We start from the raw sequence: 23,976 nt of genomic DNA on the forward strand, positions 1-23,976 counted from the left end.
AGATGTTTGTGATTATCAACAAATTTAGTTTCAACACCATTGAAGTAAAGATGTGGTATATCGATATCACTTTTCGCCGAGAATAGGACAGCTTCCGTCTTTTCTGGATTGTACCTAATTAGCCATCTTTTACCCCTAGTATTTAACTTACTTAAATTAGCACTTATATTCATTTAAAAAATCCTGTTATCTTGAGAAGAGTAACCGAAAGACGAATCATCAGCAAATAAATACGTTAAGCAATCTAATTCATCAGCTATGTCAATAATGTAAACAATGAATGAAAAAGGACCAAGCACTGAGCCCTGTGGGACACCAGCGCTTAGAGTCCTCAGCTTGGAAACTGACCCAGTGACAAATACACTCACGCTCTACACAGTTTCAGTCAGGGCGGGAGGAGGGGACCATGGTCTTATGTATTTCGAATGTAGATTCAACGGCCAGAGGGAGAGTCAAAGTGCTCCAATGCATCTCCTTTGTGATGTGGACTGGGGATTGCAAGTTGTCGCTACTGCCAAATAAATGGTTTAGTGAATCCCAGGTCCCTGGCGCTCGTTTCGACGGACGAAATGAGAGTCATAGGAACGACAGTCGAACTTGATCATATAGACACACACAATGTCGTCACTGTGTGCGTGTCTGTGTGTGTCTCTGTGTGTGTGTGTGTGTTTGAGAGAGAGAGAGTGTGTGTGCATTGAGGGGGTGGGGAGAGGAAGCAGACGCGAGGGGACAGTGTGTGTGTGTCTTTGTGTCTCTGTGTGTGTTTGTGTGTCTGTGTATGTGTGCGTTACATGCTTAATAATCAACAAAGAGACAAAGAGTCGTTACTTCGGACACATCTTCTGCGAACCTCATCATTCGTTTTAACAAGGCTTTCATGTACATTTTACACGTTGGGCCTGCACCCACTGGCTTTAAATCCACATGACATGCGTGTCTTCCAGAAACTGAATTCTTTCATCGGCAAAGACTCCGAGAGAAGCACCGAATCCGCCGGATTTACCCTGAGATCCTGTGAGAGCACCATGAGCCTCGGTACGAAGCATTTTCTCCATTTCAGAGTAATCAAACAGAACCAATTAACGCTTTTTTAACGCTTTTAGGACGATATTGGCAAAAACCGGTCATTCTCACATGCACTCGTTTATTTCCGAGGATTAACGATTAAAAATATATTTTTGAGATGCCCCCCTACTCAAAAATGTTTCACAGTGCAATACATCAAGTCAGGATTTATTGTGCTCGGAAGCATTTCGAATCAGGGGGTCATCTCAAATTTTATATACATGATCTAATCTCTGATCATCGCAAAAGTACGAGGGCTTGTGGGCGTACTGTGTAAATCAGATTTACAATCGTGATAAAATATAACAGTGGACAATAACAACAATTCAGTACGAAGGCCTACGTTTAAAAATAACCTATGTGTTACCATCAGATTGCGTGTTTTTTTGTTTGTTTTTTTTGTTTTTTGTTTTTGTTTGTTTTTTTTATAATGTTTGTTTAATTATGATCCTTATCTTCAGCAGATGAGGAGAATGGAACCAAAGAGGCTCTCGGAGATGACAATGACGGTTTGGATTATGCTGGCGTCGTCTTTGTTCCGGTCAGTAGCCGAATAAGGCCTTGTCTAATATCATAAAAGTTTACTGGGCACGAGTGTGGCTTTTACGCTTGATGTGCTGTATTTCGTTGTGTAGAATTCCAAAGTCTCAGAGTGTGCCAGAACCACGTCACTATGGTGCGAATGTCGGAATCGTCCTCTCAGGTTCCTGAGTTTCAACAATAGCTAAAAAGCACCTCTTAGAAAGGTACTATGTATCTGTGAATACGCAATGCCTTACAGAAAATGTTCTGTTGTATCTTAACATATATCATATTTCGGTTTCCAAGGGGTACCCCCAATACCAGTTGTAAAGTTTACATTTTGTAAAAGTCGCTGTGTGGGTTAGATACTAGATTTCAGTGTCTCACACTGAGAGTGAGGGTTCGATTCCTAGGTGGGACTAAACCCAAGACGTACCAGAATCTGTTCTAAAACATTCAATGGACGACAGTAACACCTCACGTTTTATTCCCCACAAGGGCGCATTATGTGAAGTCCATTTCTCGTGTCCCTCGCCATGATATTGCTGGAATATTTCTGAACGCGGCGCAAAACTACACTCACTCACTCGCTTTGTAAGTGCAATAATCCTGAAACCAAACACTGTTTACCTCACCTCTTGAGTCTGTTCATTCGGAAACACTATTTCAAGGAAGGATCGTGTGTACGTCTTCATCATTGTTGCACCAGTCTCTCTGGGGTTTCTTCATCATTGTTGCACCAATCTCTCTGGGGTTTCTTCATCATTGTTGCACCAATCTCTCTGGGGTTTCTTCATCATTGTTGCACCAATCTCTCTAGGGTTTCTTCATCATTGTTGCACCAATCTCTCTGGGGTTTCTTCATCATTGTTGCACCAGTCTCTCTGGGGTTTCTTCATCATTGTTGCACCAATCTCTCTGGGGTTTCTTCATCATTGTTGCACCAATCTCTCTGGGGTTTCTTCATCATTGTTGCACCAATCTCTCTAGGGTTTCTTCATCATTGTTGCACCAATCTCTCTGGGGTTTCTTCATCATTGTTGCACCAATCTCTCTGGGGTTTCTTCATCATTGTTGCACCAATCTCTCTGGGGTTTCTTCATCATTGTTGCACCAATCTCTCTGGGGTTTCTTCATCATTGTTGCACCAATCTCTCTAGGGTTTCTTCATCATTGTTGCACCAATCTCTCTGGGGTTTCTTCATCATTGTTGCACCAGTCTCTCTGGGGTTTCTTCATCATTGTTGCACCAATCTCTCTGGGGTTTCTTCATCATTGTTGCACCAATCTCTCTGGGGTTTCTTCATCATTGTTGCACCAATCTCTCTAGGGTTTCTTCATCATTGTTGCACCAATCTCTCTAGGGTTTCTTCATCATTGTTGCACCAATCTCTCTAGGGTTTCTTCATCATTGTTGCACCAATCTCTCTGGGGTTTCTTCATCATTGTTGCACCAATCTCTCTGGGGTTTCTTCTTCATTGTTGCACCAATCTCTCTAGGGTTTCTTCATCATTGTTGCACCAATCTCTCTGGGGTTTCTTCATCATTGTTGCACCAATCTCTCTGGGGTTTCTTCTTCATTGTTGCACCAATCTCTCTAGGGTTTCTTCATCATTGTTGCACCAATCTCTCTGGGGTTTCTTCATCATTGTTGCACCAATCTCTCTGGGGTTTCTTCATCATTGTTGCACCAATCTCTCTAGGGTTTCTGGTATCGCAAGCAGTTTCTGCTGATGGACACCCCGGATGTGACCTCTGCTGACGAGTTCTACAGATGGATGTATGACCTTGACATTCAAACTATTGTCACCTTGGATCACGTGAGTATACAGTTTGGAAAGAAGTTTCTCTGACACGCATCAGAGAAGCTCCTGGCATACACAGCTTTTAAGAAATGAATGTGAACAAATGCCAGGGAAGAATGAAGCGCGAGGTTTGTAACTCATTGGTACAAACTTTCTGAACCCGTGAAGATCCGGGTTCGAATTGGTCTTCAGTAACCCATGCTTGTCGTAAAAGGCGACTATCGGGATCGGGTGGTCTGGCTCGCTGACTTGGTTGACACGTGACATCGATTCCCAATTGCGCATATCGATGCCCATACTGTTGATCACTGGATTATCTGGTCCAGATTCTATATGTTACGAGTGAGTGAGTGAGTGAGTGAGTTTAGTTTTACGCCGCACTCAGCAATATTCCAGCTATATGGCGGCGGTCTGTAAATAATCGAGTCTGGACCAGACAATCCAGTGATCAACAACATGAGCATCGATCTGCGCAATTGGGAACCGATGACATGCGTCAACCAAGTCAGCGAGCCTGACCACCCGATCCCGTTAGTCGCCTCTTACGACAAGCTGAGTCGCCTTTTATGGCAAGCATGGGTTGCTGAAGGTCTATTCTACCCCGGGACCTTCACGGGTCTATATGTTACGAACGTTATACAGCTTGAATATTGTTAAGTGTGGCGTTAAACAGCAAACGAATAAGATAACATTCAAGACACCCATGGCTGTCTCGGGAGAACGACTGGACCACAACTGCACCATATCACAATACTTTAAAGGCATATTGGTTACATTGTTCGTTGATTACAAGGTTGGTGCATTTGTTTAACTCACCATTAACCAATGTTAAAGCTATATGGATATACGTCTTTACTAGACAGTCAAGTGATTGACATCAAGGTCACCCATCCACGGTAGTATAATATACGTGGGAATTTCAAGGTAGATTGTGTTTGCATCTATCAAGATAAATATTTGTGAAAGGGAAGTCATTCATTAACATCAAGGATAGATGAAAGGATAGATGCAAAAACTATTCAGGTCAACTACTGAGTCAAGGATAGTCGTCCCGGGGGGTATTAGCCTGCGTTTTGTCTTTTCGCAGGATAATCCAAAACTGTGGCCAGAACTCAATGACGTCGTTGAATTCGACAGTTGTCGGGTGACGTGTACAAGCAAGGAGACACAGGGCCGTGCTGTCGTTAGAACACTAGTCTACCACGAGGAGGTGAGAAGCGAATCACTCGTGATAAACTGTTTCCTTTGAAATATCTATCTGTAGGATCTCACTTCTAGCAAACGGAAACATGTCATCAAGAACGTACGTAACATTGATGATCCACAAGACGTCAATGAGTAATCACTCTCAATCTCTATCGGAAGTGGGTCTGTGTGTAGGCTTGTGGTCAAAACGTTCGCTCGTCATGCCAAAGACCTGGGTTCGATTCCCCACATGGGTGCAACTTGTGAAGTCCATTTCTGGTGTAACCAACAGTGATATTGCTGGAATAGTGTAAAAAGCGGCGTAACACTAAACTCACTCTGTGTGAATTAACAGCCCTTGACTTGAAAAGGCCGGCTGAGTGTTGAAACTGCTAGTGTGTCAAATTTAATATTGTTACAGGTAAGGTTTGGGGAATGAATTATTTTTTGCAATCGAGATGGTTTGGCATAGATAATAACCAGTACATTTGTTAAGCGCGTCTTGTTGTTCGAGGAGCGGTGGGGTAGCCCAGTGGTTAAAGCGTTCGCTTGAAGACCCTGGTTCGACTCCCCACATGGGTACAATGTGTGAGGCCCATTTTCTGGTGTCACCCGCCGTGATATCGCTGGAATATTGCTAAAAGCGGCGTAAAACCAAACTCACTCACTCACTCTTGTTGTTCGAATTTTGAAAGTTTGAGTAGGATCTTTTCAATTTGGCAGTCGGTTGCAGTGATACGCTTGACACATTACCTAAGTGTGTTTCTTTCAACATCTCTTCGGTTATCCTCCACTGTACATCCCGTATTACGTTCTACTGAACCATGTCCCTCATGTACTATATCTCCTGTATCATGTCCTTCTGTACCGTATCTCCTGTATCATATCCCGCTGTATCGTATGCCGTGTATCACGTCCGACTGTATCATATCTCATGTACCATGTCTCGCTATACCATACCTCCTGTATCATGTCCCGCTATACCATACTTCCTGTATCATGTCCTGCTATACCATATGTCCTTTATCATATCCCGCTATATCATACCTCCTGAATCGTGTACCACTGTACCATATCTCCTATATCATGCTCCGCTGTATCACATCTCTTGTATCATGTCCCGCTGTATCATATCTCCTGTATCATATCCCGCTATATCATATCTCCTATATCATGTCCCGCTGTACCATATCTGCTAAATCATGTCCCACTGTATCACATCTCTTGTATCATGTCACGCTATCCATACCTCATGTTTCATGCCCCGCTATACCGTATTTTCTGTATCATCAACCCGTTAAACCATATCTCCTGTGTCATGTCACGTTAGTGCCGCATCACATCTCCGGTACCATTTCTCGATATATCAAATATCCTGTATACAGCCCATCTGTATAGCATATCTCATGCAATAGTCACTGTGTCCTGCAGGACCTCGAGACTACGATGACCCACCTGACCTGTCCGGAGTGGGCGGACTCCACCAACCTGTCCGAGTCCCCCTACATTGTGATCGACTTCATAAAGACGGTCAAGCAAAATATCTCCGGCGACAGACCAGTTGTAGTTCAGAGCAGGTAATATCGGCTTAACGTCACTTTACGCATCCTTGACCGTGGTAACTGATAACTCTGGGTATGGAGAGCGGCGTCAAGATAATTTCAGTCTCATGATCCGTTGCTTCCTTTTCTGCGTTTTACGTTGTTAACACCACGTCACGAAATCATGTATCACTAATAGTGAACAAAGACATAGTGCCCACTACAATCATGTCGACGGGCACCTTTACACGCAACCGAACCTTTTATCTTGCACTTTTTCAGCAGAAAAGTGTTTATCAGGTAGTGTTATAGCCCCAAACAGTACAGATATCAAGAGTAACAAATATGTATTGCACGTTTCATAATCTGCACATTGACCGAAAGTTCTTTATCCACAGTAGGCACACCATGGCTTCTCATGCACTAGGCCGTTACAGGTGCCAGTTGATAAATGAATGGCACCACTAGACCTTATTAGGCCTATTTCACGGTGTGAAGATCCGGGATAGAATTGACCTTCGGTAACTGATGCTTGTCGTAAGAGGTGACTAACGGGATCGGGTGGTCAAGCTCGCTGACTTGGTTGACACGTCATCGGTTCCGAATTGTAGATATCGATGTTCGTGCTGTTGATTTGAAATTTGAAATTGTCTGGTCCAAACTCGATTATTTATAGACCACCACCATCCGTGTAGCTGAAATATTGCTGAGTGTGGCGTAAAATCACTCACTTACTAGTGTATATGCAGGTGCTTGTTTCTAGTGACTACCTGTAGCCTACTCAACCCTCGTGTTGCCTAACCGTCAGCTGGCTTTAAGCACGGGTCAGTTGGAGGAAGCGTAGCTCGCAGTAAGGGCAAGACCCATTCTTTCACAAACTGATTTCAGTGATGTCATTAAAACCATGTTTTCATCATTCAATTCATGTTGACGTAGAATAGTGCTATGTTTCAACTCTCACGACGAGACCGTAACGCTATAATCTTGGGTTAACGTTATACCGTTAACGTTGCTTCAGTTCATGCTGCGGTAACGCTCTTTAGCACCCGTTTCGGATTATGCTACGTTATCGTCCCAGCTTGCTTAGCTCCCAACTGTCCACCTGCACATTTAACCATACCGTGCGTTTCAGTCCGTCACACGGTAACGGAGGTATATTCTGCTGCGTTTCGACGATGATTGACCAGGCGGAGGTTGACCAGACAGTAGCCATCCCACACGTCATTTCCCAGGTTCGAGCCTACAGACCAGAGGTCATCCGGAGCATGGTGAGTTCGTGAAGAAAATGACATAATGTGGTTAGCTTTAAAACTGCTTTCACACGCGACGTTAATTCCTTTTATGTTACGGGGCGGTGGTGAAGCCTAGTGGTTAAAGCGTTCGCTCGTCACGCCGAAGACCCGGGTTCGATTCCCCACATGGGTACAATGAGTGAAGCCCATTTTCTGGTGTCCCCCGCCGTGATATTGCTGGAATATTGCTAAAAGCGGCGTAAAACTAAACTCACTCACTCACTCACTCCTTTTATGTTACAGTTATAATCCAAAGATGTCATTTTTCACTTTACTGAACCGCAAAAGAAACGCACACCCTTTAATTCGGTTTAATTTACAAGCAAAACGGAGGATTGCGTCCAAACGTGACAATTATGGTTATCATAGAGTTGACACAAACAAATTCACCAACCACTAAGACACGTCAAAGTGTTGGTCTCCGTGGGCATCGATGACGGCGTTGCGTCGTCTGTACATGGAACGAATTAGCCAGTTGATGAAGGCCATACACTGGCCCTCATCACTGCAAAATGAATCATCGAGTCCAGTCGGAGTTGTCTGCCTTAGTTGGAGCTCATTCAGTCTTCTTTGAATCTCGTCCCAAAGGTGTTCTATTGTAGGCCACTGTAGAGTTTGGATGCCATGTTGTCTTATGTAATCCAACAGTACCCTAGAAGTGTCGGCACCGGCGTTGTCGTAAGTCGAGGTATGGCGATTGTGTCAAGACAGGAAAGATTTCGGGCGAGTTTGGGACTCGCTTTCATTGGGAGGGTTGTCACGATCTGGATGTGTATTTTCATTTTCTAGAATTTCATACAGAACCTTTAACACGTCTATCTTTTTAGGTGCGTTTGGTCATCCGAAAACACGCTGATGTTGGTGATAACGGTCAATTTGGATTGAAAACATGTTATCATAATACAAGAGCCACCATGAAAGAGGAATAAATTGCATTTGTTTTGTAAGGTCGCGTTTCCTTTGCGGTTCAGTATATACAGTTCCTTTGAAATGATCCAGAATTTTTCATTCAGTGTATTGCCAGTATTTGTGCGATACACACTGTTCATTGTTGACAGTAGTGACGTCAATCAGTACGATAGATACTGTAAACGTTTACATGTATTTTAATATTTATGATATTCGTTATTTCTTCAGGCGGAATACAATCTGTGCTATCGATGCGTGAGAAGCCTTCTTGAGGACACCCACGTGTACACCAACTACTAGACACTCGACCAGGGATGGTGACAGGAGCTTGAGTATAGGTCCTGCCATGTTTTATCTGACAGAAGCGTGGTAGCATGTGTTGGACTGTTGTTAGCGATAGTGGTAGGCGACATTTAGACTAAAGACATGCAGTAGCATGTCGGGGATAGTGGCAGACGCTGAAAGATGGTAGTAATATGCTGATAAAGGTAGTAGTGGCAATTGATGAAATACGGGGTAGTGACTGACACTGAAATATGGGGTAGTGACTGACACTGAAATATAGGATAGTGACTGAAACTGCAGTAGGGGTTAGTGACAGTTGTTCAAAAGGGGATTTGTGACAGGAGCTGAAATAGAGAGTAGTGAAGTTAGGATTAGAGATTCTGGGACTCAGAAATAGGTGCAAGAACATAAGCCAAATAGTGGTAGTGTCAATTGCTGAAACAGAAGCATTGTCAGAACCTGAAATAGAAGGTAGTGATATGCTGAAAAAGGGGAGTGTCAGATGCTGAAATAATGGCTAGTAATATATTGATATAGGGGGAGTGACACTCTCTGATAAGGAGGTAGTGACAGTTTCTGAATTGGGGGAAGTTGAGGAGGTGGGGGGCTGGTGGTGTCAGTTTTTATCAAGCTTGTAGATATACGCGGTATAGCAGAACGTTGACAGATCTTCGAGTCGTCATTGGATTTGTCACTCGTGACCATATCACACTCTTATAGGACACATCGTTGACATGCAAGGTGTTTTTTGAATGTATATTGTTTATGTTAATGTTTATGTTATTGACCATAACTAACTGACAAGTTCAGTTATGTGAAAGATTATATTTACAGCTTTATACATGTCATACATACATATATATATACACAATAAATAAATTGTATACTCTGTAGTCCACAATAGTTGTGTTGGAATGTGCAAGAACCCGTGCTTCGTAGTAAGCGAGGGAATGAGTGAATGCGATTTTACGCCGCACTTAGCCGTATCCCGGTGGTCGACACCACTGATTGGTTTCAACTGTTGTTCTTTTGGGGACTGACCACGACCTTGGCTGTGACAAGCGGACGCTTTGACTACATGACCATGAGTGGACACGCCACTGAATATTACATCGATTTGTCTTTCTGTACTTCTTAATTCATTTCGTTTCTTTTTCGAAAGAGACAATGGCCCGTATGGCGATGAATGTTTATGATTGGCAAATATCGCTATGCACGATGTGCTAAGAGCGTTTTTTTGGCTTGAATCAAAATGCAGGGTGACATGACTTTTGGTTTGACATAAAAGTAGCATGTATAGTGTACAGACATACCATTACAATCATGAAACAATAATTATGAATCGACAGCCTATGATCAAAATGGGTTACTTGGTTTTAGATGGGTTTTAACTGGTTTAATAACATTATGAGACGTGTGGGTGATTTTGTATAATACAGTGAGTTGGGGTGTTGATGATTCATTAACAGTAAATGGTGAACATTCAAACTGATATCTAGTGTATAGCAGATTAACATGAATAAACTATTCTGAACACAGGTGTGCAACAGACTAATCAGAACACACGTATGGAAAAGGCTAATTTGAACAAGTGTGCAATAGGATATTGAAGGAGGTGTTTAACATACTACTATGGGCAGATTTGAATATCTATGAAACATGAATTTGAACACGACCCTGGATGGTTAACAGACATGTCTCAGCACAAATCACAATTGTGTAGCAGACTGGTCTGAACACAGGTGCGTAAAAGATTAGTCTGAACACACGTGTGTAACGGATTAGTTAATGAACACAAGTAACAGAATTATCTGATCACAAGTGAGGAATAGATTAGTCTGAACACAGGTGCTTAACAGATTAGTCTAAAAACACAGACGTTTTCCAGGTAAACGTGACCGCATAACAAGTGTGTAACAGATTCTATTTGTCACTGTCTAATCATTCTCCTTATTCACGAAATGGACACTCATGTCCTCCAACTTTTTTCCACGAAGCCGAATGACGAGATACAGGACACCGACCCCCAGCAACACCCCCAGGATTAGCATCCCCACAGCCAGACCCGCCTTGGTACCTGGAATACACAACACGTGACATGGGCACATGACATTGGAAAGATGCTGTGTACTAGCTTCGTAAAGAACGATGTGGGTTCAGTGAGTGAGTGAGTTTAGTTTTACGCCGCACTCAACAATATTCCAGCTATATGGCGATGGTGTGTGGGTTCAATGCCTCTTTTGAAGAAATATGTGTTACACATTACTCAATAGAAGTCAAGAACACCAGACTTACCAAAAAAAAAAGATCAGCGAGGAACCAAATATGCTGACACTTAGGCAGAAACAGCCAGATACATTCCATCGTAATTATCAATACCAGCATCGTTTTCAAATTACACATTACAGCTCGGCTGTGATGATGTAACGGTAAACAAACGGTTCATCACTCGCTGGACAGTTCGTTCTAGTGCCAACGTTTGAAGACATTACATTTTTTCGAGATTTCAAAATATACAAGTGCGATTTATTCTTAGTCCATGTAATACTGGTCCTCGTATCGATTACTTAAAAAAGCAAAAAGCAGGTTTTAATGAGGTTGAACCGTCTACTGTGTTCAGTGAAGGTCTAACGTATGGGTGTACGGTTTCAGCGTTTCCTCAAAATGATATCATTTGTTGACTATATGTATAATAGTTCTTGATGAAATCTTTGAGATTAATTCATCTTCTGTTCATCATGATGTCCACCAAAAGTACAATGTTGGGATAAGTTCTGAGCACCTGAGTCATCCTGAGGTTTTGTAAGGTATTGATAGTGGACTGCCGCGTTGGGGTCGTATGGAATACTGCCCTTTATCAGTGTACCTGAAAGATGGAAATATGGTTTAGTTACTTAGTGGTTGTCATGGTGTCAGCATGTCTTCCGGATGTCATAGTTACGAAGGTTTGGAAAGGTTTTTAAAAGAACTAATAATGGATGGTGCTTTTTTCCATAGTAGAGGAAGTGGTTGTCATGGTGATGTACCGTTAGTGTCTATTCGACTTGTGGTCGTCATGGTGATACAGTATCGAGGTAATACAGGCGTTGGATTTGAATGTTATATTGCGGTGTAGGAACAGTGATATTTGAAGTGAGTAAGTTTAGTTTTACCCCGCAATATCAAGGCGGCGGACACCAGAATGACTTTAATTAGCCAATCACAATCCTGTGTTTATTGACCTCAGCGTAGAATACGGGTTCACTCACGTGTGTACAAGTCACATATCTTATCAGGGACAACAGTGACAGGTTTACTCCTGGGCTGCGCAGAGGACAGTCTACAGTCTGTGGTATTGCCGCAGAACTCAAAGCTCTTGCACTCGAAGCCGCTCTGTTCCACGCATAACTTAGCACAGGCGTCTCTTGTGACGCCGGACACTACGATATCGTCGTGACTGCTGATGACGCTGTTGCTAGTTTTGCTGAAGTCGTACACGTAGTCTCCTATTGACCGAGACCAATGAGGGATTTTACATTAGACGTTATGTTTTACATTAGACGTTACGTTTTACATTAGATGTTATGTTTTACATTAGACCTTACGTTTTACATTAGACGTTATGTTTTACATCACAAGAGTCGACCTCAGACCTACGGAGCTGTAATTACAACTCCCACACCGAACGATGAGATATTTACATCATCAAACAACTCCTTTTTTTTACAAAACTATGTGTAAAGGCCTTGGGGATAAAAACGTTCGCGAGGGTTACACTGCTTCTGTTTTGTTTTGCTTGCTGCACAGGTTATAATTTTCAATAATTTTCAGGAACTTTTAAAGACAGTGGGTATATCTCAAAAAGATTAAAGATTAAAGTGTATAATTTGACTGAGTTAGAATGAAAAAAAATATTCAAGCATAACATTACTGACGATATCTTTTTCAACATAAACAAACAAAAACACTCTTCCGGAAGGATGGATATATGAGTTAACAGTTGTACACATTTGTATTACATCCAAATGGCTATTTGGCGTTCATACTTTAACTGCAAACAATGTTCGATTGAAGAAAAAACAAGCGCAATGACTGCGACGTTTCTGTGATGCTTGTTAACCGTGATGCTTGATAACGGTGTTACTACTTAAGCCGAAAAGTAGCACTCACTGCAATAAAGAAGTTGATTGTCCATGGAACTTAGTTTTCTTTCATTTCTACAACTTCTAAAATGCCAAACAATATTGGAATAAGATGTTAAACATTCCAACTCACTGGAATAGTGGTCACACATTGGGGAGGCGACGACAGACGTATCTGGTACCTCCAGGATGTGTTGTGTCCGGAGACGGCAAGACTTGAGGTTGGGGCAGTAGTCGAAGCTCTTGCAGTCGAAGTCTGTGGTGAGGGAGCAGTTCCTGGCACACATGTCGGGTGAGTTGACTGAATCCAGACTCTCGTGGGCAGGTGTCAGCAGTACTTGGCCGGGATACTTGTTGAAGTCGTAAACATAACTCTCTGGAGAAGACACGTACCTCTGTTTAGCACAACTAGAATTTACTGGAAACACCATGTTTGTTCGACGCAGGTCAGAAAGCCATAAGTGACTGTGTTACTGTTTGAAATACAGGAAAATATACTTCAAAATTACGCCTCGAAGCTGATTATCACATTTGCGTAGTATCCTTGGATAATATACTTAGATCCACATAGTCTCAGTTCACCCAGCTGTAAAATGGGTACCCGTGAGTATGTACTCGCAATGCGAGTGTATAGTTCCAGACTGTCTCAGTTCATCCAGTTGTATAATGGGTACCCGTGACTATGTGCGGGCAATGCGATTGTATAGTTCATCGCACCTATGTGATCCCCAGGGAGTTGGAAAAGTATAGAGAACTACGATAGTGTCATATGATCGGAGACGGTAATTTCCGTAAGGCCGTGAGCAGGCAATGCGCCTGAATATGAGCGCCATAACAAATACTTGTACCACTAAAATAATACCAACGATAAATATAAATGACAGCATTAAAATACCAATATCATGTAAATAATTATACAAGAAATCGTTGACCAACTTGCTTGCATACAGGTCACAGCAGGACTGGTTTGTGTTGAGAACTGAGAAGGTGACCAACTTACTTGCATATAGCTGACAGTAGGTCTGGTTTGTGTTGAGAACTGAGCAGGTGGCCAACTTACTTGCATACAGGTCACAGCAGGACTGGTTTGTGTTGAGAACTGAGAAGGTGACCAACTTACTTGCATATAGCTGACAGTAGGTCTGGTTGGTGTTGAGAACTGAGCAGGTGGCCAACTTACTTGCATACAGGTCACAGCAGGACTGGTTTGTGTTGAGAACTGAGAAGGTGACCAACTTTGGTTTGTGTTGAGAACTGAGCAGGTGGCCAACTTACTTGCATATAGCTGACAGTAGGTCTGGTTGGTGTTGAGAACTGAGCAGGTGGCCAACCTACTTGCATATAGCTGACAGTAGGTCTGGTTTGTGTTGAGAACTGAGCAGGTGGCCATCTTACTTGCATATAGATGATAGTACGTCTGGTGTGTGTTGAGAACTGAGAAGGTGACCAACTTACTTGCATATAGCTGACAGTAGGTCTGGTTTGTGTTGAGAACTGAGCAGGTGGCCAACTTACTTGCATACAGGTCACAGCAGGACTGGTTTGTGTTGAGAACTGAGAAGGTGACCAACTTTGGTTTGTGTTGAGAACTGAGCAGGTGGCCAACTTACTTGCATATAGCTGACAGTAGGTCTGGTTGGTGTTGAGAACTGAGCAGGTGGCCAACCTACTTGCATATAGCTGACAGTAGGTCTGGTTTGTGTTGAGAACTGAGCAGGTGGCCAACTTACTTGCATATAGATGATAGTACGTCTGGTTTGTGTTGAGAACTGAGAAGGTGACCAGCTTACTTGCTTATAGATGACAGTAGGTCTGGTTTGTGTTGAGAACTGAGCAGGTGGCCAACTTACTTGCATACAGGTCACAGCAGGACTGGTTTGTGTTGAGAACTGAGAAGGTGACCAACTTACTTGCATATAGCTGACAGTAGGTCTGGTTGGTGTTGAGAACTGAGCAGGTGGCCAACTTACTTGCATACAGGTCACAGCAGGACTGGTTTGTGTTGAGAACTGAGAAGGTGACCAACTTACTTGCATATAGCTGACAGTAGGTCTGGTTGGTGTTGAGAACTGAGCAGGTGGCCAACTTACTTGCATACAGGTCACAGCAGGACTGGTTTGTGTTGAGAACTGAGAAGGTGACCAACTTTGGTTTGTGTTGAGAACTGAGCAGGTGGCCAACTTACTTGCATACAGGTCACAGCAGGACTGGTTTGTGTTGAGAACTGAGAAGGTGACCAACTTACTTGCATATAGCTGACAGTAGGTCTGGTTGGTGTTGAGAACTGAGCAGGTGGCCAACTTACTTGCATACAGGTCACAGCAGGACTGGTTTGTGTTGAGAACTGAGAAGGTGACCAACTTTGGTTTGTGTTGAGAACTGAGCAGGTGGCCAACTTACTTGCATATAGCTGACAGTAGGTCTGGTTGGTGTTGAGAACTGAGCAGGTGGCCAACCTACTTGCATATAGCTGACAGTAGGTCTGGTTTGTGTTGAGAACTGAGCAGGTGGCCATCTTACTTGCATATAGATGATAGTACGTCTGGTGTGTGTTGAGAACTGAGAAGGTGACCAACTTACTTGCATATAGCTGACAGTAGGTCTGGTTTGTGTTGAGAACTGAGCAGGTGGCCAACTTACTTGCATACAGGTCACAGCAGGACTGGTTTGTGTTGAGAACTGAGAAGGTGACCAACTTTGGTTTGTGTTGAGAACTGAGCAGGTGGCCAACTTACTTGCATATAGCTGACAGTAGGTCTGGTTGGTGTTGAGAACTGAGCAGGTGGCCAACCTACTTGCATATAGCTGACAGTAGGTCTGGTTTGTGTTGAGAACTGAGCAGGTGGCCAACTTACTTGCATATAGATGATAGTACGTCTGGTTTGTGTTGAGAACTGAGAAGGTGACCAGCTTACTTGCTTATAGATGACAGTAGGTCTGGTTTGTGTTGAGAACTGAGCAGGTGGCCAACTTACTTGCATACAGGTCACAGCAGGACTGGTTTGTGTTGAGAACTGAGAAGGTGACCAACTTACTTGCATATAGCTGACAGTAGGTCTGGTTGGTGTTGAGAACTGAGCAGGTGGCCAACTTACTTGCATACAGGTCACAGCAGGACTGGTTTGTGTTGAGAACTGAGAAGGTGACCAACTTACTTGCATATAGCTGACAGTAGGTCTGGTTGGTGTTGAGAACTGAGCAGGTGGCCAACTTACTTGCATACAGGTCACAGCAGGACTGGTTTGTGTTGAGAACTGAGAAGGTGACCAACTTTGGTTTGTGTTGAGAACTGAGCAGGTGGCCAACTTACTTGCATATAGCTGACAGTAGGTCTGGTTGGTGTTGAGAACTGAGCAGGTGGCCAACCTACTTGCATATAGCTGACAGTAGGTCTGGTTTGTGTTGAGAACTGAGCAGGTGGCCAACTTACTTGCATATAGATGATAGTACGTCTGGTGTGTGTTGAGAACTGAGAAGGTGACCAACTTACTTGCATATAGCTGACAGTAGGTCTGGTTGGTGTTGAGAACTGAGCAGGTGGCCAACTTACTTGCATACAGGTCACAGCAGGACTGGTTTGTGTTGAGAACTGAGAAGGTGACCAACTTACTTGCATATAGCTGACAGTAGGTCTGGTTGGTGTTGAGAACTGAGCAGGTGGCCAACTTACTTGCATACAGGTCACAGCAGGACTGGTTTGTGTTGAGAACTGAGAAGGTGACCAACTTACTTGCATATAGCTGACAGTAGGTCTGGTTGGTGTTGAGAACTGAGCAGGTGGCCAACTTACTTGCATACAGGTCACAGCAGGACTGGTTTGTGTTGAGAACTGAGAAGGTGACCAACTTACTTGCATATAGCTGACAGTAGGTCTGGTTGGTGTTGAGAACTGAGCAGGTGGCCAACTTACTTGCATACAGGTCACAGCAGGACTGGTTTGTGTTGAGAACTGAGAAGGTGACCAACTTTGGTTTGTGTTGAGAACTGAGCAGGTGGCCAACTTACTTGCATATAGCTGACAGTAGGTCTGGTTGGTGTTGAGAACTGAGCAGGTGGCCAACCTACTTGCATATAGCTGACAGTAGGTCTGGTTTGTGTTGAGAACTGAGCAGGTGGCCAACTTACTTGCATATAGATGATAGTACGTCTGGTGTGTGTTGAGAACTGAGAAGGTGACCAACTTACTTGCATATAGCTGACAGTAGGTCTGGTTGGTGTTGAGAACTGAGCAGGTGGCCAACTTACTTGCATACAGGTCACAGCAGGACTGGTTTGTGTTGAGAACTGAGAAGGTGACCAACTTACTTGCATATAGCTGACAGTAGGTCTGGTTGGTGTTGAGAACTGAGCAGGTGGCCAACTTACTTGCATACAGGTCACAGCAGGACTGGTTTGTGTTGAGAACTGAGAAGGTGACCAACTTACTTGCATATAGCTGACAGTAGGTCTGGTTTGTGTTGAGAACTGAGCAGGTGGCCAACTTACTTGCATATAGCTGACAGTAGGTCTGGTTTGTGTTGAGAACTGAGCAGGTGGCCAACCTACTTGCATATAGCTGACAGTAGGTCTGGTTTGTGTTGAGAACTGAGCAGGTGGCCAACTTACTTGCATATAGATGATAGTACGTCTGGTGTGTGTTGAGAACTGAGAAGGTGACCAACTTACTTGCATATAGCTGACAGTAGGTCTGGTTGGTGTTGAGAACTGAGCAGGTGGCCAACTTACTTGCATACAGGTCACAGCAGGACTGGTTTGTGTTGAGAACTGAGAAGGTGACCAACTTACTTGCATATAGCTGACAGTAGGTCTGGTTGGTGTTGAGAACTGAGCAGGTGGCCAACTTACTTGCATACAGGTCACAGCAGGACTGGTTTGTGTTGAGAACTGAGAAGGTGACCAACTTTGGTTTGTGTTGAGAACTGAGCAGGTGGCCAACTTACTTGCATATAGCTGACAGTAGGTCTGGTTGGTGTTGAGAACTGAGCAGGTGGCCAACCTACTTGCATATAGCTGACAGTAGGTCTGGTTTGTGTTGAGAACTGAGCAGGTGGCCAACTTACTTGCATATAGATGATAGTACGTCTGGTTTGTGTTGAGAACTGAGAAGGTGACCAGCTTACTTGCTTATAGATGACAGTAGGTCTGGTTGGTGTTGAGAACTGAGCAGGTGGCCAACTTACTTGCATACAGGTCACAGCAGGACTGGTTTGTGTTGAGAACTGAGAAGGTGACCAACTTACTTGCATATAGCTGACAGTAGGTCTGGTTGGTGTTGAGAACTGAGCAGGTGGCCAACTTACTTGCATACAGGTCACAGCAGGACTGGTTTGTGTTGAGAACTGAGAAGGTGACCAACTTTGGTTTGTGTTGAGAACTGAGCAGGTGGCCAACTTACTTGCATATAGCTGACAGTAGGTCTGGTTGGTGTTGAGAACTGAGCAGGTGGCCAACCTACTTGCATATAGCTGACAGTAGGTCTGGTTTGTGTTGAGAACTGAGCAGGTGGCCAACTTACTTGCATATAGATGATAGTAGGTCTGGTTTGTGTTGAGAACTGAGAAGGTGACCAGCTTACTTGCTTATAGATGACAGTAGGTCTGGTTTGTGTTGAGAACTGAGCAGGTGGCCAACTTACTTGCATACAGGTCACAGCAGGACTGGTTTGTGTTGAGAACTGAGAAGGTGACCAACTTACTTGCATATAGCTGACAGTAGGTCTGGTTGGTGTTGAGAACTGAGCAGGTGGCCAACTTACTTGCATACAGGTCACAGCAGGACTGGTTTGTGTTGAGAACTGAGAAGGTGACCAACTTACTTGCATATAGCTGACAGTAGGTCTGGTTTGTGTTGAGAACTGAGCAGGTGGCCAACTTACTTGCATATAGCTGACAGTAGGTCTGGTTTGTGTTGAGAACTGAGCAGGTGGCCAACCTACTTGCATATAGCTGACAGTAGGTCTGGTTTGTGTTGAGAACTGAGCAGGTGGCTAACCTACTTGCATATAGCTGACAGTAGGTCTGGTTTGTGTTGAGAACTGAGAAGGTGGCCAACTTACTTGCATATAGATGATAGTACGTCTGGTTTGTGTTGAGAACTGAGCAGGTGACCAGCTTACTTGCATATAGATGACAGTAGGTCTGGTTGTGTTGAGAACTGAGAAGGTGACCAACTTACTTTCATATAGATGACAGTAGATCTGGTTTGTGAGGAAGACAGAGAAGGTGACCAACTTACTTGCATACAGGTCACAGTAGGACTGGTTTATGAGGAGACTCTGGCTATTGTCTGGGTGGAGCCTGTATAACATGCAATCCCCGGTTGTGTAACAATATGAAAACGACTCGCAGTCGAAGCGGCTATCCTCAGAACAGGCCGTCGCGCAGTCGTCCACGGCCATCAGGTGGAGGACGAAGTCGTTATGCTGGAAGCCAACATTGTTTCGGAAGACCTTGTAATGCTTGAGGTACTGTCCTTAAAGAAAAGTACCATAGATTCATAAGGTGTTCGGGGTTTTTTTTTCCCATTTACTCTAAACATTGTTAAAAGTTTTGATTGCTGAATACTAATTCCAACTTGGATTTTACAGAGTGTTTCACTCTGTGTGTTGTTTAACACCGCATTCAGCAGCATTCCAGCTTTATTGCAGCGTTCTGTAAGTAACCAAGTCTGGTCCAGACAATCAAGTGATCAACATCTTGAGTATTGATCTACGGTATCGGCATACGATGACATGTTTCAATCAAGTCAGTGAGCCTGACCACTCGATCCCGTTAGTTGCCTCTTGCAATAAGCGTAGGTTACTGAAGATCCATTCCAACCCGCACCTTCTCGGGTCTTATGTACACTACTGTACGTGTAATGGGTCTAATAAGGTCTAAGCACGTCATTCATTTATAGACTGGCATAAGTGATGGCACAGAGCATGGGCCATAGCTTCTTACGACAAGCAATTAGAAACACGTTAACTCGGATCTTCCCTGGTATTGGTCAAATTAGCGTGAACACAACTCACTAATGTTACACAATCCTATTTCATCGTAACATATGAACATTGCCAGACGAGGCAAGTGTTCTGGTTGAACTGGTACCCCATCCTACTCGCAGGTATGTTCTCCACACTATTTGTATTGCTACCCCAGGCTCGAACATAAAGGTGTGCTGCTCAAATGATGTAGACTTACCCTCTGTGACAGACGGCGGAGTTGTCATCATGATGTCATCCCTCACACCGTTGGCGATGTACATGATCGTCTACGGCGACACAAATAGAAAAAAGAAACATGTAGGACATTCCAAAGGAACTGAATGTTAAATGTTAGTCTCGTCTTTCCCCAAAAAACATGTTTCTGTACTTTTTGGGCTGGTGTAGGAGCTTAGCGGTTAAAGTGTTCGTCACGCCGAAGGGTTCGAATCTCCGCATGGACACAATGTGTGAGAGCCTTTTCTGGTGCTCCATGCCGTGATATTGTTGGAATATTCCAAAAAGCGGTGTAAAACCACACTCACTCATCAAATTCTGTACTTTTTAACGAAAGCTGCAAATCTTACCAGGGCATACCTTCGACGGTGCCACGAGGATGTGATGTGGGGGACTCGTGGAATTATAATGCCCGTTAGGCTTTTCGAATGTTTTTTAGGATTATACCTACTGCACTATTATGACACACTGCCCAAAGCATTTTAATACCCAAGAAAAATATGTTTTCCCTCAAGAATAGGAAATATCGAAAAGAATTGAAAAGAAGGCGGTTTGACACATGTGGTGTCACCTTAGACAAGTGAGTTTTGAAAAGAAATTGCCTCTGTTCACCCAGCAGAGAGTGGGTACCCGGTGGGATAAGTCATATGACTAGAACCTTTAAGAGCCTAACAGACAACTGGGGCTATCCGGGGTAATAATTTGTTGTGCTTTATTGTAAGCGCATACTTGGTGTGGTGTGTTTGTGCTATATAAAGTGGCACATTATCATTACTGCTATCATTATTAGTCGATGTGGTGTAGGCTGAGACTGGACAATACACAACAAAGCATTCATTGGTCAGTGGTACCGAAGGGAAATAAATAAAACATTGTGATTGTTTGCGGTACCCAGATAAGGAGGAAATGTATTTCATACTAAGGACGTTTCCGTGGGATTATTCTGCTTGCCAACGGTGTAACTGAATCAGTATATTGAGTTTAACGTTTTCACATCACTTTTTGAACGTTTTTCTGTTGTTGTGCCTTACCTGATTGCCGTAATTAATTGGGATCTGAATCAGATGCTTGTACACCAGATCTTTGATAGTGTCGTAAACGTGTAGCATATCCGGTTCCTGAGCAGAACCGTTTACGGTACCTGGAATGAGACATGTCATAGTGATGACGTAGTGGTGGTGGTGGTAGTAGTAGTAGTAATGGTCGTAGTAGTAGTAGTAGTAGTAGTAGTAGTAGTAGTAGTAGTAGTAGTAGTGGTAGTGAGGTAGTTTGGTTGCCTTGTTTAACGCAGCGGCAGTGTGTAAATAAAAGAGCCTGCCCAGGCAATCAAGTGATCAACAGCATGAGCATCGATGAACGCAATCGGGATACGATGACATGTGTCAACCATGTCAGCGAGGCTGACCATCCGATCTCATCAGTCGCCTCTCACGACAAGGAAGACCAGTTCTAACTCGCATTTTCACGGGTCTAGCTAATAGTTGTGTAGATATGAAAAGCAGCATTGTAAGTGCGAGTAGCGGTAGGGTTTGGTTGCAGAGGAAATAGCGTGTGTGGTGGAGTAGGTGTAGGGGCGGTAGCAGAGAGTGGATACCCGGTGGGATAAGGCATGTAACTATAACCTTCTAGCGCCTATCACGCAGCTTGGGCTATCCGGGGTAATAATAATCAGCTGATTCTGATTACAGCTTCCAGTGAGCAACTAGTCAAATGGCTACGAGGCGTTATATAAATGAATTATTATCATTACTATTATCATTATGAATTTTAACGGCTACTCACGAGAATAATGAGTGCAGATTTGGTTGTCATTTCCAATATCAGCCGGTTGCATGCTGTCGTCGACGTGTGTTTTGCTAAGTCGGCAGATAGTTGAGGAGGAACAGATGTCGAAGCTGTTGCAGATGAATTGGGTTTCCTTGATGCAGGCTTGGGCGCAGTCGTCTGGGGACTTGAGGTTTGTGATCGTCTTCGATGTTGCGTGGGCCGCTTGGGGGCCTTGCAGCTTGGTGAAGTGTACTGTCAAGATACAACAGAAAGTGACTGAGTGAGTATGATGAGTTCAACTCAGTTTTGACCTGTATTTAGGCGACATCATGGTGTGCATGATTTAGTTTAATGTGGTCAAGAACCACGTTTGGCTTAGAGGTTAAAGCGATCGCTCGCCCCCTAAGGCAGGGATTCCATTCCTGAGTAGAATGTGTGACGTCCCATTTATGACGTCCCCGGCCGTGATATTGGTAGAATATTGAAAAAAAAACCCGACGTAAAACAATATTCACTCATGTAGTCGAACTGGTAGGAAGAATTCAGCTGTGATGACAGACTGGGTTTAGTTTTACGCCGCTTTTAGCAATATTCCAGCAATATCACAGCAGAGGACAGCAGAAATGTAATAGTATGTCTAAATTAGATCATAAATATGGAAATGGACAGGCGAGCGATTGTCGCCTTACGTCACAAAGAACAATTTAGAAAACTTAGGGACAGCATCAATATTGTCGTCAGTATCTGGTTGAGAGTGACACTAGAGACACATAAAATATAGGGAAAATAATCTGGTTCTCCTGAATGTCTGTTTCAATTTTCTTTGTTTTCTTTAGTTAATCAATGGTCAATTTCGGGACGGCATCAGACAGGCCATAGACAAAATCAACGATACCATTCCATAAAATTAAGAAGTCCAACGCCAACCATTGTGCCTGATATGAAAGCGGAATCTTACAACAAGCATAAGAACAGAAGTATATTCTGACCAACGATCCCTCCCACTTACAAGACGCGTGTCTGACGTGTGTAGTAGTCTCTTACAACAACACGGTTCTGGCAACACATTCTGTGCAACAATCCCAACATAGTTGGTTCCAATTTACAAGATCTTTGTCTCTTACAACAACACGGTTCTGGCAACACATTCTGTGCAACAATCCCAACATAGTTGGTTCCAAGTTACAAGATCTTTGTCTCTTACAACAACACGGTTCTGACAACACATTCTGTGCAACAATCCCAACATAGTTGGTTCCAAGTTACAGGATCTTTGTCTCTTACAACAACACGGTTCTGGCAACACATTCTGTGCAACAATCCCAACATAGTTGGTTCCAAGTTACAGGATCTTTGTCTCTTACAACAACACGGTTCTGGCAACACATTCTGTGCAACAATCCCAACATAGTTGGTTCCAAGTTACAAGATCTTTGTCTCTTACAACAACACGGTTCTGGCAACACATTCTGTGCAACAATCCCAACATAGTTGGTTCCAAGTTGCAAGATCTTTGTCTCTTACAACAACACGGTTCTGGCAACACATTCTGTGCAACAATCCCAACATAGTTGGTTCCAAGTTACAAGATCTTTGTCTCTTACAACAACACGGTTCTGGCAACACATTCTGTGCAACAATCCCAACATAGTTGGTTCCAAGTTACAAGATCTTTGTCGCTTACAACAACACGGTTCTGGCAACACATTCTGTGCAACAATCCCAACATAGTTGGTTCCAAGTTACAAGATCTTTGTCTCTTACAACAACACCGTTCTGGCAACACATTCTGTGCAACAATCCCAACATAGTTGGTTCCAAGTTACAAGATCTTTGTCTCTTACAACCACACGGTTCTGGCAACACATTCTGTGCAACAATCCCAACATAGTTGGTTCCAAGTTACAAGATCTTTGTCTCTTACAACAACACGGTTCTGGCAACACATTTTGTGCAACAGTCCCAACATAGTTTGTTCCAAGTTGCAAGATCTTTGTCTCTTACAACAACACGGTTCTGGCAACACATTCTGTGCAACAATCCCAACATAGTTGGTTCCAAGTTACAAGATCTTTGTCTCTTACAACAACACGGTTCTGGCAACACATTCTGTGCAACAATCCCAACATAGTTGGTTACAAGTTACAAGATCTTTGTCGCTTACAACAACACGGTTCTGGCAACACATTCTGTGCAACAATCCCAACATAGTTGGTTCCAAGTTACAAGATCTTTGTCTCTTACAACAACACCGTTCTGGCAACACATTCTGTGCAACAATCCCA

The 23,976-nt window shown here is 43.5% G+C and overlaps 2 protein-coding genes across 3 annotated transcripts in view; one reads left to right on the forward strand and one right to left on the reverse strand.

The window, feature by feature from the left end:
* The window catches only part of LOC137292230 (receptor-type tyrosine-protein phosphatase mu-like), a 46,781-nt gene extending 37,280 nt beyond the window's left edge, over positions 1-9,501 (forward strand). The window contains exons 22-28 of one of the 2 annotated variants that reach the window (XM_067823809.1): positions 945-1,035; positions 1,527-1,606; positions 3,292-3,408; positions 4,481-4,603; positions 6,010-6,155; positions 7,252-7,387; positions 8,549-9,501. In XM_067823809.1, coding sequence (XP_067679910.1) covers positions 945-1,035; positions 1,527-1,606; positions 3,292-3,408; positions 4,481-4,603; positions 6,010-6,155; positions 7,252-7,387; positions 8,549-8,620 — 765 coding nt within the window. In that variant the 3' untranslated portion in view covers positions 8,621-9,501. The remainder of the gene's footprint in view (positions 1-944; positions 1,036-1,526; positions 1,607-3,291; positions 3,409-4,480; positions 4,604-6,009; positions 6,156-7,251; positions 7,388-8,548) is intronic. The other variant, XM_067823810.1, reaches the window with a different exon arrangement.
* Positions 8,502-23,976, reverse strand: part of LOC137292229 (uncharacterized) — a 40,629-nt gene continuing 25,154 nt past the window's right edge. Inside the window, exons 24-31 of the mRNA XM_067823808.1 lie at positions 21,707-21,943; positions 20,956-21,065; positions 19,908-19,977; positions 18,961-19,197; positions 12,860-13,102; positions 11,854-12,090; positions 11,388-11,471; positions 8,502-10,682 (exon numbers count right to left, since the gene is read on the reverse strand). Of these exons, the coding sequence (XP_067679909.1) occupies positions 10,543-10,682; positions 11,388-11,471; positions 11,854-12,090; positions 12,860-13,102; positions 18,961-19,197; positions 19,908-19,977; positions 20,956-21,065; positions 21,707-21,943 (1,358 nt within the window). The 3' untranslated portion in view covers positions 8,502-10,542. The remainder of the gene's footprint in view (positions 10,683-11,387; positions 11,472-11,853; positions 12,091-12,859; positions 13,103-18,960; positions 19,198-19,907; positions 19,978-20,955; positions 21,066-21,706; positions 21,944-23,976) is intronic.

The sequence above is a fragment of the Haliotis asinina genome, chromosome 7, assembly GCF_037392515.1.
Source record: "Haliotis asinina isolate JCU_RB_2024 chromosome 7, JCU_Hal_asi_v2, whole genome shotgun sequence".
Taxonomy (NCBI): domain Eukaryota; kingdom Metazoa; phylum Mollusca; class Gastropoda; order Lepetellida; family Haliotidae; genus Haliotis; species Haliotis asinina.